The sequence below is a fragment of the Carya illinoinensis genome, chromosome 14 (assembly GCF_018687715.1).
Source record: "Carya illinoinensis cultivar Pawnee chromosome 14, C.illinoinensisPawnee_v1, whole genome shotgun sequence".
Classification (NCBI taxonomy): Eukaryota; Viridiplantae; Streptophyta; class Magnoliopsida; order Fagales; family Juglandaceae; genus Carya; species Carya illinoinensis.
In genome coordinates, this window is record NC_056765.1 from 10,124,667 (window position 1) to 10,143,456 (window position 18,790).

General features: G+C 34.6%; 1 protein-coding gene across 1 annotated transcript; it reads left to right on the forward strand.

The window, feature by feature from the left end:
• Positions 1-10,522: 10,522 nt before the first annotated feature.
• Positions 10,523-13,709, forward strand: LOC122293324 (laccase-2). Its single transcript, XM_043101867.1, has 6 exons — positions 10,523-10,758; positions 10,885-11,036; positions 11,170-11,414; positions 11,521-11,649; positions 11,899-12,861; positions 13,324-13,709. The coding sequence occupies exons 1-6, from the start codon at positions 10,627-10,629 to the stop codon at positions 13,452-13,454; spliced, it is 1,752 nt and encodes a 583-aa protein (XP_042957801.1). The 5' UTR covers positions 10,523-10,626; the 3' UTR covers positions 13,455-13,709.
• The last annotated feature ends 5,081 nt before the right edge of the window (positions 13,710-18,790 follow it).

Below are 18,790 nucleotides of genomic sequence, written 5' to 3' on the forward strand. Positions count from 1 at the left end.
ACATATATCTATGTGAATTATTTCAAGAAACTCTTTATTTCTTGTGGCACCTTTCTTAGTATGTTTGGTTTGCTTTCCTTTAATGCAATCCACACATACTTCAAGATTAGTAAAATCTAAATGCGGAAGTATCCCTTCTTTTACTAATCTCTCTAACCTTTTTTTAGAGATGTGCCCCAATCTCTTATGCTATAAGTCATAAGAATGTTCATTCATCATGTTTCTTTTAGTTCCAATACACATTTCATGGTTATGGGTATAGGTATTATGAATAAATGTATTATCGAGACAAATTCGATAAAGACCATTGGAAAGAAACCCAGAACCAATAGATAAAGAGTCTCTGAACAAATTAAAACTATCGTTGTGAAATGAAAAGGAATAACCATCAGAGTCCAGTCTAGAAAGGGAAATTAAATTATGCCTCACAGAAGGCACAAAAACTGTGTTATGAAGGTCTAAACAATGACCAGTACTCAAAACTAAATGAAAAGTCCCTATGGCCAAAACTTTAGCTTTATTCTCATTTCCCATAAAAATGAATCGCTCACTGGGGCTTGGTGTTTGGCTTGTAAGGTATCTCTGCATGGTTATAGAAACATGAACATTAGCACCTGAATCTAACCACTAAGAATTAGTAAGAACATTTACAACGTTTGATTCAAAACATACAAGGGCAAGAGGCTTACCCTTCTTTTCAAATCAAGTCTTACGTTTCTGACACTCAGATTTCATGTGTCCATTTTTGCCACACCAGTAGCATTTGGTACTACTATGTTGAACCTGATTAATATTTCCATGCTCCTTTCCTCTTGGTGGTCCAATTCGTTTCTTTTTACTATAATGGTGCTTTTTCTTTCCAGTTTCTTTGGTCACAAAATTAGCAGAGTAATGCCCTTGTTGTTTCAGTCTTACTTCCTCCTGAACTACCATACTTGCCAGCTCATTCACATTTCACTTATCCTTAATAGAATTATAATGCATCTGGAATGGACCATACTGACGTGGCAATGAGTTCAGAACAAACTGAACAATAAAGGACTTCTCTACTTTCATTCCCAGAGTTTGTAATCTGGCGGCAATATTTATCATTTCAAGGATATGCTTTTGCATTCCTTTGGCTCCATCATATTTCATGGTGGTAAGTCTAGCCATCAGTGTTCCTACTAAAGACTTATCTGCAGACTTAAATCTCTCCTCAGTATTTTTCAAAAAACTTTGGGCATCCTCAACACTAGGGAGTGAATTTTTAATATTTTCAGATATGGTCATTTTCATGAATATTAGACTCAGCCTGTTTGATCTCTCCCACTGTTTGAATGACTCTTTCTCATTCCTGTTACTCTCTTCAGTGAGGGGTGGTGGTGGTTTTGGACTTGTAAGGGATGAGTCCAGGTCAATGACCCCTAAGGTGAATCTAACTCGCTCAATCTACTCAGAAAAATTAGAGCCATTCAAAACAGGAACTGATAAAGTTTATGAATGTAATGATGTCGGTACATTTACTGCAAGAAAATATTTGTCACATAATGCTTTGAGTTAGACACTTATAAATAATAATCAAAATTTAAATAATTATAGATGAACTAGTAGTGTCATCAAAACCCTCCTTTGGGAGTAGATCTTAATACACAAAGTGTTCTCACCAATATTAAATTCTGTGGATGAACTAAGTGTATCATCAGAATTCTCCTTTGGGAGTAAACTCTGATATACAAATTGTTCCCTCCAACTTTTCTTTTGATGGATGAACTAGTAGTGTCATCAAAACTCTCATTTGAGAGTAGATCTTGATACACAAAGTGCTCACTCCTACCTTAATTTGATAGATGAACTAGTAGTATCATCAAGATTTTCCTTTGGGAGTAGATCTTGACACACAAAATTGTTCACTCTATCATATTGACCTTACTATGGAATTTAATGATTTTTCATCAAAACTGAAGAAAATCTTGTACCTTTGGACAACCAAGTTTTTCTTTAATTTTGATGAAAATCACTTGTCCATATTGGATAAATAATTATATATAGCATGATAACAAGAGCCAATTCATACATATATTTTATGTATGTAATAATAACATGCACATGAAATTTAATAAAATTTAATAAATGTACTTAACAATAATGACATGCATATAAATTTATCAATAATAAAATTTTCATACATGTAAATAACATTAATAACATGTATATAAAAATAAATAAATAAATAAAATTTGGATTTTTTTATTATTTATTTATTTATTATTATTAATTAATTAATTAATTAATTTTTATTTTTTAATTATAATCTGACCGGTCTGGTCTGAACCCGGACCGGTTCAGTAATCCGGACTTAGACCAAGTCAACTGAATGCGTTGACTTGGGCCGGAGCTATACATGCCTGCCTTTTTGGTTCTTTTATTGGTCTGGCCACTACTGTGGCCCGTTATTTTCTTTTATCTTGATCTGGGTCAAGCCCAGTTGACCCACAACCCAAACAGAAAAACTTATAGCATAAAACGATTTTAATGAAAATACTGGGCCTCAGCCCTCAGCCCACAGCCCACAACCTGTAGTCTATAACATAAAAAACCCTAAAGGAAAACTCATCACTCTTCTTCCTTAGGAAATATTTCCTGCGTCGCACCAGAGTTCTTCTTCCCTCAAGCACGCAACACATCTACTGATGGCATTTCATGGTGGTCCTCGCCAGCGAGGAGGAGAACGGAAAAGCATCCCAGCCTTCACTTGCCGCTGAGGTCCACCCTCTCCATTTTTTTTTTTAAAATTATAGAACCTCTGCAACTGTGGGCTTTTGAGCCCTCTGCCGCCGTTACAGGAACGCCAGTGAGGAGTTTCTCAGCCTCCTCGCCTCACCATCCTTCCCTTTTTATATATATATATATATATATATATTTATATAGAGTTCTAAACGATGCCGCCACCGGACTTTGAAGCCCTCTGTGCCGCCGTCACAGTGGCGTCGTGAAGGAGGTTCTTGGCCTCCTTCCGGCGCAAAACACTAATATCATTCGGTTTTCATCTGATAAATAGTTTATAATATCTAAAATCGAAACAATTTCATATGCATAAAAATACAGAAATTCACATATGTAATCAAAATTATAAATTTATGCATGTGTGGTGTTGATGCATAATATCGGTATAAGCAGTATATATTTTTATCTTTCACGACTGAAAGAAATGTTAAAGTGATATACGGCATGTGTAATATTATATCGAGATCATAAAAAATCTATAACCTAACGCTCTGATACCACATGTTAAATATTTTAACATAAACATTAATAAATGGATCTTCGATTTCATATGATCTACAATAATAAACAGTAATAAATAAATGCATACATTTCTCCATCAGTTTGATGAAGAATTATATCTAGTTATGAGAGAATGATCACCCTAGCAACTTCGTCTCACAAGTGTCTCATGATGGCAAAAGGCACTCTAATGTTGTAGGTGAGAACCCTTTAATCCCTTAATGCTATTTATAGATTTCTAACCATCAAGAAATTTAAGAGTTTGTATTTGACTATAATTAGAGATATAGAGTTTTAATCTTATCTCTTAGGATTTTTCTTATCCCGTTATCACTCATATTTTATCTGATAAACTTGTGCTATTTCAAATTCTATTAAGATGGGTGTGTGGGACATAGAGTTTAAATAAAACTTTTACAACATTTTCTTCCAAAGTACCTTTGGCTTGGGTATGTTTTATACATCATCAATCCTAAGTCATGAGACCATAGCCTATAATTTTGCAGTATTATGCCTTTCAGATGCCGGACATGTTAAACTGGTTCGACTGGTGTCCATGAGATGCTTTCTATACTGATGTCACTTCAGAGGGCGTGAAGCAAGGTCTAGATAGGTCTGTTTTGTCTCCTCACGGGTAGTGATTTAAAAATTACATTGTTCTACAATTATAGGAGGAGTCTGAAGAAGCTTATATATTTTGCAGCTTAGAGAAGGGTGGAATTCCTCCAAAGTTTGTTATAATCAATGATAGGTGGCAATCAATTGGCATGGATCCCACGAGAATCGAATTTTCTGCTGGTGTTGCCACCTTTTCTTTCTTTGTCCAACAATATTTACTGTTTTTTTAATTCTTGTCCAGCTTTGCAAACAGGCTGACACATATAAAAAAGAGTCACAAATTTCAGAAAGATGGCAAAGAAGGTCATAGGGTAGAGGATCCAGCTTTGGGACTTCGCCACATCGTCGATAAAATAAACGACAAGCATGCTTTAAAGTACGAATCTATTATTTAGATTCTCGAATATGATACTTCAAACCATTGTTTGATATGGTGCTTATATTTTCCTTTTTATCTTTGAATATCTTGGTATGTTCACGTGTAGCATGCAATAACAGGGTATTAGGGAGGCGTTAAGCCTGGTGTTACAACTTATAGATATGGAGCACTATGAGTCTAAGTTAGCCGGCAACGTTGAAGGGATTGGGTGTTTGGCTGCAGGGAAAAGCTATCCCATCCTTAAGTGTAGATAACCCTAACTTGGAGTAAGAGCTTGTCCCTATATAGTATAAAGCCTTTTTGGTAATAAGGATAAGGTAATTCCCAAACGAGTTATTCCCGTTTAGGATAACCTAACCCGTGTTTAGGTTTAGGTTGAAGTCGTTTTGGTCGATACTCGATTCCGAATCGATATAGGCTAAAACTGGGCTGGTTCAGTTTGATATAGTCCGACTCAAACTTGGTTCCGACCGATTTTGACTCAATACAAGCCGATACACTCCGATTCTAAGCCGATACGGGCCTGGTTAGGCTGATACAGAGCTTAAATTTGCTAATTCAAGTGGATTTTTTGAGTACTTGAGTTGGATTTCGAGTTTTCCTGATTGTATTCCTCGGTGTTTCAACATGCTAGGTGCACATTCATGTCGAGTTTTCACAGTCCCTTGCACCCAACATGAATATGCCTATGACTTCGGTGAAATTGAATGGTAAGAATTGTATGTTGCCGTCTACATCTCTTTCAATATTTTTGAAAGGCAAGGGACTCTCAGAGAACCGGTCAGCCGGCGGTAGGAATTAAGCCAAACCGACGTTGGCCGGTTTATTTCGCAGGTTCGACCCAATGAAAAATCTCTGAACCGGCCGACCTTAGTTATCCTTATTTTTTTTCAAATATGTTTAAATGAAACGACGCCGTTTTACTTCACTTAAGTGAAACAACATTGTTTTGATGACACAGATACAAAAAATAAAAAATAAAAGAAACCCAAAAGGCACCGTTTAGGCTAGGGTTAGCCAGACTGCTTCTTCTCTTTTCTTCTTCGTGCTGTCGCCGTTACCTCTGCTCTCTCTCTCTCTCTTCTCTACTCTGTTGTCAGGCCACAACCTCGCACGTGGCATGAGCCACCGCCACCTCCTCGCTGTTGAAGTCCCACTGCACTTGAAAAGTGGAAATCGATCCCCAAACCGTCAATCCGATCGGTGCCGATCGATCAAACTCCGGCCGGTTCTCTTCTTCCCTATCGATCGGTTTCGGTCGAGATCTTTGGAGATTTAATGTGTCGGTGGTGTATCAGTTTACCACCAAAACCGACGCTGACACTTCGGTTTACAGGCCTAACGTTGACTAGTATTGAGCCTAATATTTGCTCTAAAGGCCTATTGAGCCTAGTATTGATGCATTTTGGTACTACTCGAGAGGTGTGGGAGCATCCCAAGCAGATGTATTTGGGTGCCGGGAACATAACTCGTATTTATGAGTTGTGTAAGCAGTTCTTCGGGTTGGAACAAGACAATTTGGTTCTAGAAGAATATTATTTTCAAGTGATGAACATATATGAAGAACTCAAGATGTGTCAAACTATCACTTTTGATATTTCACGTATGTACCAACAACATAAAGAGTTTAATGTTGTTCGATTTCTAGTTGGATTAAAACCTGAATATGAGTCGGTGCGTTCTCAAATGTTGACAAGTCTACAACTTCCTTAATTTCCTGAAGTGTTCTCTTGATTTCAACGTGTCATGTTATCTGGACATGGATCTCAATTGTCGTCTGATCAAATTAGTGAGAAATCCACTTTGAGTTGCCTCCTATGTTGGTCCAAATGGGCGTGGAGGCCGAGGTGGTAGAAGTGCACGTGGGAGACGGGATGCCAAAGGTAACCACACTCGAGGTTGAGAATCTCGTAAGTTCACTCATTGTGGTCACACTAACCACTTGGCAAACTATTGCTAGGTTCTACATGGTAAATCGTCTGGGTCCATTAATCAGGCTTTTTGTCAAGATGCTACATCACAGTCAATGAGCTCAACCCAACTCCAGATATGATTAGCATATCAAAGGATGAGTATGATCAGGTTTTGGATAGTTATTGCCTAATCAAGTATAGCATCTATATGTCTAATCTCATCCACTCAAGATCCATTAATCATTAATTCTAGAGCTAATGAACATCTTACTGGTTTGTCTTATGCCTTATCTAAGTTAGATACTGTAACATATCCAAAAAGTGTCCTTTTGCTAATGGTTCTCTAGCTAAATTTACAGGCATTAGATCCACTAGGCTCACTGACTCTATATCATTGCCATTTGTTCTATATGCTCCTAGGTTTAATTTATTGTACATTAATAAGATTACTCAAAACTTTAAATGTTCAGTGACCTTTTATCCCTCTTCTTGTATCTTTCAGGATCCTAAGACGAGGAACAAGATTGGTACAGGGCATGAAGCTAGCAGTCTGTATTATCTTGATGTTCAACAATCACCCACCTAAGCCCTTACATCCTCTTCCTCATCTGCTTATGAATGACACTATCGTCTTGGTCATCCCTCTCTTTCCCTTTTGAAGCGTCAAGTTAGGAATTTGGGAGATATGTCTCACTTTTCTTGTGAAGCATGTCAATTTAGTAAACATTGTTGTATGTCTTTTGTACTTCAAATTGACAAACGAGTATTGAGTCATTTTAAATCGGTTCACTCTAATATATGGAGACCAATTAATATTGAATCAAACAAGTTTTAATATTTTTTTACCTTTGTTGATGACTACTCTTGTGTGACATGGTTATTTTTTATGAAGGCAAAATCTGAACTTCTTTTCATATTCAAAGTGTTTTGGAAAGAAATTAAAACTCAATTTAATAAAAAGATTCAAGTTTTGCATTATGATAATGCTACAGAATATCAATCTAGTACCTTTGCCACTTATTTAAGTAACAAATGAATTGTTCATCAAAATTCATATTCTTATACACCCTAGTAGAATGGGGTAGTTGAATACAATATTTGTCATTTGTTAGACGTAAACTGAGTACTTTTATTGCACATGCATGTTCTCAAACAATTTTGTAGTTATAGTGTTCTTACTCCTTGTCACCTTATTAACTGTATGCCTTAATCAGGTCTTGATGGTTCCTCTTCCTTCTCTATATTGTTTCATTCATATCCACATTTTTCTCTTTTTCTAAAAATTTTTGGGTGTGTTTGTTATGTTCATAACCTTGATCCAAGTTTTGATAAGCTTGATTTAGTGTCTTTTCGTTGGTTATTCTCATACTCCAAAGACAACAATAATTTCAAAATAGACCACAAGAACACGTGCACCTTTGTAGTTCTCGGCCAAATCTTTGGTGGGTCAAAGCACAGTGCCACTGGAGAAGCAGCCCTGTTGATACACATGTAACACTTTACAGAGGATCGAAGGCCGAGGAGCTTGGTGAGTTGGTAATCAACATGGATAGGGGTGTAAAAAAAAAAACTAGTAAACCAGTAAACTCTAATACCAAATTTGGTTTGGTTTGGTATTGATTTTATTTTTATTTTTTTAAAACCAGACCAGTTCATATATATATTTTAATTTTTTATATTATATATAATTTTTATATATAATATAGAGTTATATATTAAATAATGTTGTATTATATGATAAATTACTAATTAATATAATATTAAATTTTAAAATCTTATATCACTAGAGTTTATTATATTAATAGTTATACTAATACTATATCATTATATTATATATTATAATATACTACAATATATTATTATTATAGTATTATATACTATATTATATAATATTTAATATAATATATTAAATTTAAAACTGGATCAAACCGGACCGAAAATTAGTAAAATTGGAATACCAGTTTAGGAGGTAATCAGTGCGTAACTGGTTTTTAAAAATATAAAACCAGTATGTACTAATTTGATCCTAAATTTTATCTAAAATTAAATCAGACCGGACCAATTACACCCCTAAGCGTGAAGGATATCCATATCCACGCGAATGGTTGAAACGTTGGCTGGACCCTATGCTTGCTGAGCCTTTGGGATTTCCTCCATGGACACCATGCCTGTTGCTTGATCCTAGTTTCTTAATTTCTAGAGAGAGATATATATATATATATATATATATCTATCTACGGTAGTAAGTACTTGTTAATTAACTATACATCTCTTTTGTTTCAAAAAAAAAAAAAAAACTATATATCTCCTCCATGTACAGAAGGCGTTATCCGTACGTGAATTGTAGATTTTGTTTGATGGAAAAAATTACTTTTTTGTCATTAGGTTGGTCAATAGCTTGTGTTTGATCAAAATTACCTTTTTGTCCTTGATTGCAAAATTACCTTTTCGTCCTGGAGGCTTGTTAATAGTATGTGTTTGATGGAAAAGTTCCTTTTTTATTTGTGTTTGATGAGCAAACAAAATTACCTTTTTGTCCTTGAGATTTGTGTTTGGTGTGCAAAATTATATCTTTGTTCTCGAGGTTCTAATGTCTTTGACGGCTAAAAATACCTCTTTGTCATTGAGATTTATGTTTGGTGGGCTACCTTTTTGTCGGTTCTAAATTCAAGATTTTTATTTAAATGATTAGTACCTCTTGCTTTATTTTAATCTTTTTCTTACTATCTATGTCGCCTTAATTAAATTGTATGGTCTCTTAAATCAAATTACTTTTTACTCCTAAGATTTCTTTTGGGCAAATTCTGAGAAAATTTGGTCATCCATCTTGTGTTATGGCACGTTTAGGATTAAGTTTATGTGCGATTGTTTTTAGGAATAACACTATATGGTATGGATTATTTAAAAAATAAAACCATCTAATAATTTTTATATCCATTAATATCTACAAATACATTGTTGAATCATAAGGGTTAGTGACTTATATGTTTATAATTTTCCATGCCAAATTTTAGACATTCATTTTTTTTTTTTAAATATTGCTACATCCACAAATGATTACACAAAAACAATCTCACAAATTGATATGGTTTCATCTGATCCGTTAGATCTACTTTATAATAAAAGTAATTTTATAATTTGACGAACCACATCAAGTCACGTCAATTTGTGAGATTATTTTTATGTAATCTATTTATGGCTAAAGTATCCTCTTTTTTTTTTTTTTTTTTTTTTTATCATAAATGGTATAACACATATATACATGTATATATACATGTATATATATACACATATATAATAGATGATATTGTAGGTAAGAGATGGTAGATAGTAGAAATTGGAGTAACCCATAATCAAGGAGCTGCTTAGTTGGTGCAACTACAAAAAATTTACTACAATAATATCGTGGAACTTCGAAACTCAAGAGTGTAGGTTTTTTGGCCAGGAAGTAAAATCTTTGAGAAGCCCTGTTCACTAAAACGGTTTTTTTTTTTTTTTTATTTAACTTCATTACCAAACTTCAGTGCTTATTTAGTTAATCTGGGTAAGATCAGCTTTAACGAAACAACCTCAACCCCCCATCATAGTTTAACTTTGTTGCTAACGAAAGGCGGGTCAAATGTCCTCGTCTTCCAAATACTTTCATCATCTTAAGGCAAACGTTGGATTGGGAGGGATGATGATCAATGCCATCACCAACCTGCTGGCTCAACCTAACGAGTTCTTGAAAATGATTGGAACATTTTGAATGCTGAGTGAAACCATGTACCTAGGATACTTGACTGCTCTTTGACATTTCTTGCTCACCGACGCTAAAGTTCGCTGGTTTTTGTGGGGCTTTTTCCCTTTCTGGGATAGTTTTAAAATGTATCTATTCATTGTGTCTATCTCTTCTTCTCGTTTTTATAAATGATTAAGCAAGAAATGTATTGGTTTGAAAAAAGTTTAAGCAATGTCTAGGTTTATACTCTAAAGAGACCAGCCAATGAGTAACCAATGTGAAGCTTTAACAATTGATGCAAGCCATGTGCTATACTCATTCACATTTGCTACACCTCTTCCAACTTAATCGTGGGTGAACCGGATGGAATAACCTTCGTTTCTTTCGTAGTGATACCTTTATTTTTATTAATAGCCCTCACTATAAACCAGCCTTTATCATATGAGATGAGAGTTGATTAAGAATTGACCGAACATAGATCAACTTTAATGATACTCCACAGTGAAGATGGGACCAAGGACAGTTGGTAATTCTCTTCTTTCTCAAATCTGAGACTTTAGAGTACCTAATCAACCAAACATGTGTGCTGGGGTAGTCTGGTATGTCTATAAAAGCAGCCCTTACAGGCCTTGATAAATCACTGCAGAGTTAAGAAGGAAGCAGAGTTAAGGTTCACTCAATTCTGTCTCACTTTCTCATCAACTGTATAGAAGATCTGACCCTAAAACATGGGTACTTCTCTTCCTGCATCATCGGCATTTGTTTTGGCTTTTCTCTTTGCCATTAACTCTCTCTGTGTCTTTCCTGAGGCTGCTGCTGCAGAACATGCTGCAGGTGTTACAAGGCACTACACGTTTGACGTACGTACCTAGCTTTGGAGCTAATTTTCTGCATCACAGTTCCTTTTAAACTGGTGAAAACCATGATATATATCCAAAGCTTGATTTACTTCATTGCTAATATTTCTGTTACTTTTATTTTCTCAGATAAGGTTGGAAAATGTTACCCGATTGTGCCACACAAAGAGCATGGTGACAGTAAATGGGAAGTTCCCCGGGCCTCGAGTTATTGTTAGAGAAGGTGATAGATTGGTAGTTAAGGTGGTCAATCATGTTCCCAACAACATAAGCATCCATTGGTAAACTCAGAACTGTGATACTATATACAATCCTTATATGTCATCAGATTTCCTTCAAATTTGGCAGTCTTTACATAAATTTCACAATTTCTGATATATTTGGTGATTGATATGGATGAAAAAAATTAAACAGGCATGGAGTTAGACAACTAAGAAGCGGATGGTTTGATGGGCCATCATATATAACTCAATGCCCTATTCAAACTGGCCAGAGTTATGTGTACAACTTCACCATTGTTGGTCAAAGAGGAACTCTCTGGTGGCATGCCCACATCTCATGGCTAAGAGCTACTGTCTATGGGCCCCTCATCATCCTCCCTAAGCATAATGCATCCTACCCATTTGCCAAACCATACGAGGAAGTCCCCATCATATTTGGTACCTATGAAAAACACCCTTCTGTTCGTACAAACTTATTACCATGCAAATTGAACATGACCAAACTACATATACTGATTCGATGTAAATGACTGATTGACAATAGGAGAGTGGTGGAATGCTGATCCAGAGGCAGTCATCAGCCAGGCTCTTCAGACCGGTGCCGGTCCGAATGTCTCAGACGCCTACACCATTAATGGACTTCCCGGGCCGTTGTACAACTGTTCTAAACAAGGTGCATCTCAAATGTGGCATCATTTGTTTGGTTAAACTCTTGGCCATGCAATCAATCACACTACAATAGAAAATGATAACCATAAGATCATGATCAGATAATTCTAATTTGTCACACGAAAAGAAAATAAACTAAACAACTTTTGGCTTGTGATTTTGTTCGAAAGTGAATTGTCTCTCTGTCTCACTTATGAATTGATCTCACCACTGCCTTTCTACTTTCTTTCTCTGTTTGCATGTGCTTTTTCAGATACGTTCAAGCTAAAGGTGAAGCCCGGGAAGACATACCTCCTCCGTTTGATCAATGCTGCACTCAATGACGAGCTCTTTTTCAGCATAGCAAACCACAGCCTAACTGTTGTTGAAGCAGATGCAATTTACATTAAGCCGTTCAAGACCAATGTACTGCTCATTACTCCGGGACAGACAACTAATGTTCTTCTGGAAACCAAGCCCCAAGATCCCAATGCTGCATTCCTCATGCTAGCCAGACCCTATTCCACAGGCTTAGGAGCCTTCGACAATTCCACAGTTGCTGGCATTCTAGAGTATGAGAAGCCATCAAGTTCTTCTTCTTTGAAAAAACGTCCACTTCTCAGACCCGCCCTCCCTTCCATTAATGCCACTTCCTTCGTCATGAACTTTACCAGGAAATTTCGAAGTTTGGCCACTGCTAAATTCCCTGCCAACGTTCCCCAAACTATCCAAAAAAAGTTTTTCTTCACTGTAGGCTTAGGAAGCAACCCCTGCCCAAGAAACCAGACCTGCCAAGGCCCTAATAACAGCTCCAAGTTTGCAGCTTCGGTCAACAATGTCTCCTTTATTCTCCCCACCACTGCACTCCTCCAAGCACATTTCTTTGGGAGATCTAATGGGGTCTTCACCACTGATTTTCCGACCTTTCCTCTCCAACCATTTAACTATACTGGCAGAGCACCCAACAACACCAACGTGAGCAATGGAACCAAAGCTGTGGTGCTACCATATAACACTAGGGTGGAGATGGTGCTGCAGGACACCAGCATTCTGGGTGCTGAGAGCCATCCTCTCCATCTTCATGGCTTCAACTTCTTCGTTGTTGGCCAGGGTTTTGGGAACTTTAACCCCAGTAAGGATCCTCCCAACTTTAACCTTGTTGACCCAGTTGAAAGGAACACCGTCGGTGTGCCCTCCGGTGGTTGGGTGGCGATTAGATTCCTTGCGGACAACCCTGGTGAGTTAAAACGCACTAAAGCTGGTTAAGATTAACGTCAGATACAATTTAATTACTTCTAGAGTTTGCAAATATCGTATATTCATTTTGATAAAAATATAATATATATTATTAAAAAAAAAATTTGTAAGTCTCCAATTTATTCATCTTTTTAAAAAAATATATATATTAGACTTGAAAATTTTAAGATTGTAAATATTATTACACTTTCATTAATATACCATAATTTCTTTTTTACTTTGATCACACATTATTAATAAGAGATTATTCATCAATGGTTGAATTAGTTATTATTTTTTAAAATGAAAAATTCAAAGATATATTGATAAATTCATATCAAATCAATGCAATAGAAATGGAGTTTCCTTGGAGTTTTAACCCAATTCCAAGTAAGTTTTCAATGCATTATAGCAAAAAGGCGTGTAACGAAATTGTTGTTTATGATGTTTTATGAGTTGACAGGTGTATGGTTCATGCATTGCCACTTCGATGTCCATCTCAGCTGGGGTTTAAGGATGGTCTGGGTTGTCCAGGATGGGAAGCTTCCCAATCAGAAGCTGCCTCCTCCACCTGCCGATTATCCCAAGTGTTGACCTTTAACACATGTTGACTCACTGAACGCAGGCCATGAGCTATTCATATTCTGTAATGTTATGTATTATTTTGCCTCTAAAGAGAGTAGAGCCAAAACCCATGTTAGAGTTCAACCAAATGTTTGTTCAATTGTTGGGTTTGGCTGTCTTAAGACAGTTCTGGAGTGCCAGACAAGGGATGGAGGAGAGGTTTTGGTATTTCGATGTTATTTTTTTTTTTTTAATTTGAGAATAAATAAAATTGATATTCATTAATTGAAATCTCCCTTTGGCCTCCCTAGAAACTTTATGAAATGATGTCTCTCTCTAACCTCTCATATTTGAGCTTACCTATATGTATATGCGTACGCCTACTTTTTCCTAGATATGGTTTGGACGTTACTAATATCATTTTTTAGTAAGCAAGACGATATTAGCAATAGGTTTGTTGGGCAGGCCCTGCATTTGGTTCGCCCGATCCACTCGTCTAGCCCTCACCTAGAGGTAGACAGGCGGATGCCCACCTTAATGATATGCTAGCGGGTGGGTGCTGGCCCAATATCTATATAAATATATATATATATATATTCTTATACTAGTTGAGGACTAATGTGCGATGCACGTTTACTTCGTTGTACTGTTAACCTGTTTAGTTAAATTACAAAAATTTGTCAGTAAAAATATTACACTACACAGATATAAACAACAAAATGAGTTATGAATTTGTTTTTTTTGTTTAGGTGTCATTCAAGCTCAGGTCCATATTAGACAGGACCGATGGAGATAACATTGAAGTTTTTGTGTCTCTGTTGGTTGAATATTTCTGGGTCTACAGCAAGTTGAATCATCCATTGATTTTCTGAAGCTTCTGATGCCATTTTTTTGTATAAATGATAAATGTTCCTGTGTAGTAAATATTTAGTGAGATTAGATAATTAATAAATGTAAAAATAATTTATATATAATTTTATTTGAAAATTTTGTTAAAAAGAATAAAGTTACCTCTCCAATATGATTCATGAAATCAATGGCTGAATGACCCAATGCTTTTTCTGCAAGTTCAACAAACATAACAGCTGCTAATTTTTCTGTCCCGTCGTCAACTTCAACATATGCTCGACAACTGTAAATAATAAAAGTATTATTTTTTGTTAGTATTGGTAAAATTAATATGTGAATAATTTTGAAATGAATTGTTAATTATTGAAGTTAAAAAAATGTGTACCGTGGTTCAGCAACACTTTGATGTTTGCAGTGATAACAGAGAAAACTTTCATTATGGTCATGCCCAGTTCCTTTGTTACAATTGATGCATGACATATAGAAGAAGATTTGGCGCAAATTTATGATATTTATCTTTGCCTTGATCCAGAATTTTGCTTTTTATATTATATTAAGAACAATATTTTATTTAATGAGAAGGAATATAAATATAAATATGATGTTAAGAAAAATAATTTACCTCTATTGGTTGCAAACTTTTTAGTAATGCAGCAACATCACAATTTTTTATTATTTGTCGAATACCAACTGACGATAAAGATGTAGATGGGTATTTTAATGATTTTGCAATTATGACTTCAAGTCTTGAATCATTGATTGCAATCCTTAAAAAAAGAAAAAAAATAAATTATAATTGGAACATTTTTAATAGATGTGTTAATAAAAAATAGTGTAATTAATATGAATTACCATCTTTGCAGTGGTTTTGCGTCAGGGATAAGAGGATTGATTGTAAATGCACTAGCTGGTCAAGATGAAAGAGATAGTCCTGTTTCATTAATATAAATAATTGTTAATTAAAAAATGTAAGATTTAAAATAAGAATTAAGAACTTGAATTATTAGAATTACCATTGTAAGAACGAACTTTGAGCTTTGTTGCAAGTAGAATTGGTTTTGTTTCGATTATTTCAGAAATTTTTTTGCATTCATCTTGAATAAAACAACCCCACATAGTCAACGAGATAGGATTGAAATTACGTGATATGAAAGGAGAAAATTAAAAAGAATTTATAAAATAAAAATTATAAAATAATTTTAAAAAATAAAAAAGGAGGAAAAAATTTACCTTTGATCTATAACATAGATTTCTTGAAGAGTAGCTGGTCCATTTGTTAATGTTATTTCTTTTGGAGGTTTGATGTGAAGAGCAACTGCTAAGAAATCTGATTAAAAATATTGAAATTATTAGTTGTTTAGGAAAAAAAAGAATTAAAAAATGATAATAATTTACCTATTTCTGCAATTGAATCCTTATAAGTATCCAACTCGTTAATGGGAATGAGGTTGTACTTTGGTATTTCTACTTGTTGTTCGTTTTCTGGTATCTCTTCGATGATTGTTTTTGCATTTATAATCCATTGGTATTGATGCGACTCAGTTTTATATTTAGGATCCAGTAGCTTGACATATGCGTTTATAATATAATAGGATCGAAACATCTGTAGAGAGTCTTCTCTTGAATCAACATCATTTCATAACATTGTTGCTTGTAGACGATTTCCCTATATTATATAAGAAAGTATAGGTTGTTAGTTTTTATAATAAGTAAGGAATTTGTTTTTAAAAAAAAAGTAAAAAAATTTTTACAAGTAAATATAATTACATAGAATGTGTAAGATATGTTATATAAAGTATATATATAGGTATATTTGTAGAATAAATTATAAGTAAAGAAAAAAATATTGTACTTGTTCATCTACCAACATTAGATTTTGGTATTTTACTGATGAGTGTTGCCCAATTCGTTTGAGGGATTTTTCAACCACAAGCATTTTGATTTTCCAGTCCCTTGTCTTTGGAGTAATATCTTTAATTGATGTATAAGTGATCTGCATTTTGAAAACTGATAAGGCAAAAAGAAATGAAGTCTATAAATATAAAAGGAAAGAAATGGAATTAATTAAACTGTAAAATAAAAACTAATAGAAAACTTATATGTATTAATTAGTTAACAAGAATCAATTAATAGAATATTGGAAATATAAAATAAAAAAATTTAGGAAATTTCTAATTTATTTATAGCAGTTAAAATTAAATATAAAAAAATAAAATTTGTTACATATGTAACATCAATCAGAGGAGGCCAATGTTAATAAGTCTGTGTAGACAATATTTTTTGTGCAGTTTTTTTCTAGTTTATCAGTTGAGATTGGTCGTATCAAAATCTTGCTTGCAGAAATAGTCTTAGCTCTTGATAAAACTACATATAATTGTCCATGTGAGAAAACTGGATGTAGCAAGTATATCCCAACAAAATCTAATATCTGTCCTTGTGACTTGTTTATACTCATTGCAAAACTTAGTTTAACAGGGAATTGGGTTCGTTTGAATGGGAAACCACTGTTTTCATCAGGATTTGGTAAAAGTGGAATTCTTGGAATAAAAACCTTTTTGCCACTGTGATGATCAACTGCAATTTCTGCATGAATAACGTTACGATCAAAATTGTGATAGATTAGTCATGTTCCATTGCATAGTCCTTCTGAAAGATTGATGTTTCTCAATAACATGATTGGACAGTTTTGTTTCAACAATAATTCATGTGGAGGAAGTCCATTCAGTGTTAAAGTATGTAAGAAATCTTCCATGACTGCTTGTTCAGATGCGTCGATTGTTTCATCAAAACTGTAATATTGTTTTAACTCTCTAGGAAATCTCTAAATCAGCAAAGTGTTTATTTCATCAACATAACTGCTTTTTGGTGTCAATATAGCTCGATTCATCATACTTGAAATATTTGCTGAATAATCAAAAATATTATGAAAAACAGTATCCACCAAATGATCCAAAGAAGCAGCATCATTTTCATATGGAATTAACATGACTGCAGGAATTCTGACGTGTTCATTAATTGTGATTGGTGGTAACCCATTCCCTAAATCCAATATGTATTTTGAAAAGTCTGGATCTAATCTTGCACGCATATTTTCAGTCAAACGAATTTTTGTCAATTTTGGCCATAGGTAGAAAGAAACTAAGCTGGCATCAATCTGTTGTTGTCTTGTTCTTTTTGGGACCACAGGTAGAATTTGACGAAAATCTCCACCAAATACAATAACTTTTCCACCAAAAGATAATTCTGAATCATTAATGTCCTTTAGCATTTTATCCAATGCTTCTATAGATTCTTTTCTTGACATAGGAGCTTCATCCCTTATGATCAACTTTACTTTTTGTAGTAATCTTGCAAGTCCATTTTGTTTACTGACACTACATGTGAGATTTTTGTTGGTATCTAATGGATTTTGAATCGTGAATATGCAGTTAGACCTCCATGTAAGATTGATGCAGCTACACCAGATGAAGCAGTTGCAAGAGCAATTAATTGCTTTGTTCTTATTGTAGCAAGGAGTACTTTGTATAAAAATGTTTTTCCTGTACCACCAGGACCATCAATAAAGAATATGACAACTTCATTTGACAAAACCTTTTGTAAGATAGAATTATAAGCATTTTGTTGTTCGCAATTAAGCAGTGTTGATGCATGAAGATCTTCTTCTGGAATTGGAACAGCTAATTCATCATCAATTTCTCTAAACAAAAACTCATCTTGATCAAAATCAATGTTTTGGTCGATAAGATGGAACGAATTGATGTTTCTACCCATTGATTCAAATATTGTGGAGATGGAGCGTAAAGTTTCAATTCTAACAATTGATGAAGAACTTTCAACTAATTGAAAATCAGCAGACATATCTTGTTCAAAGCGTTCCCAAAGATCTCTTGGATTTGTAGAATTACAGTAAACCAAAATTGTTGCAAATAATCTTCTTAAACTGAAAGGCATTTGGTAAAGAGAGGCTTCATATAAGCATTCTTTTAAACTGTCATCTCTCTGTAATAAACCATACATAGTTGCAGCTTCACAAAATGTGGGGGCCAAGATACCATTTACAGTTTTGAGATGATCAAATGATAAATGACCTCTTATATGATTTAATAACATCCGCAGATAATACATTTCTCCTTCAAAAGGATTTGCTGTAAGAATTCGACCTATCACAACTTGTTTTTTCCGAATAGTCCACATTTTGTATTGTTGGCTCCAAACATAAAATTCAGGAAATTCTTTATACAACAATTTTCTGGCATTCTGATCAACTTGATTTGTTGCAAAAAATTTAGTTAGCATTGATTTTACTGAAAAGTCAGAGTTCATCACATTTGTTAAGTTTTCATGTGCACGGAAAGTGACCTGGTGTTATTTTCAAGATGTAAATGTAAGCTATAAACTGCTGGATGAACCTCATTGATAATAAACCCAAATATTCTCCACATAGCCTCTAGTGGAGCAATCCATCGAGTTGATTGAAATCGCTCAATTTCTTCAATCTGTTGAGTGCTTTGTTCAGA

Excerpts from the sequence above, each read along its gene's own strand:
- LOC122293324 (XM_043101867.1), top strand. The coding sequence starts at position 10,627 with ATGGGTACTTCTCTTCCTGCATCATCGGCATTTGTTTTGGCTTTTCTC. Across the intron at positions 11,037-11,169 it reads AACAACATAAGCATCCATTG|GCATGGAGTTAGACAACTAA; the intron begins GTAAACTCAGAA and ends AAAATTAAACAG. Across the intron at positions 11,650-11,898 it reads GTACAACTGTTCTAAACAAG|ATACGTTCAAGCTAAAGGTG; the intron begins GTGCATCTCAAA and ends GTGCTTTTTCAG.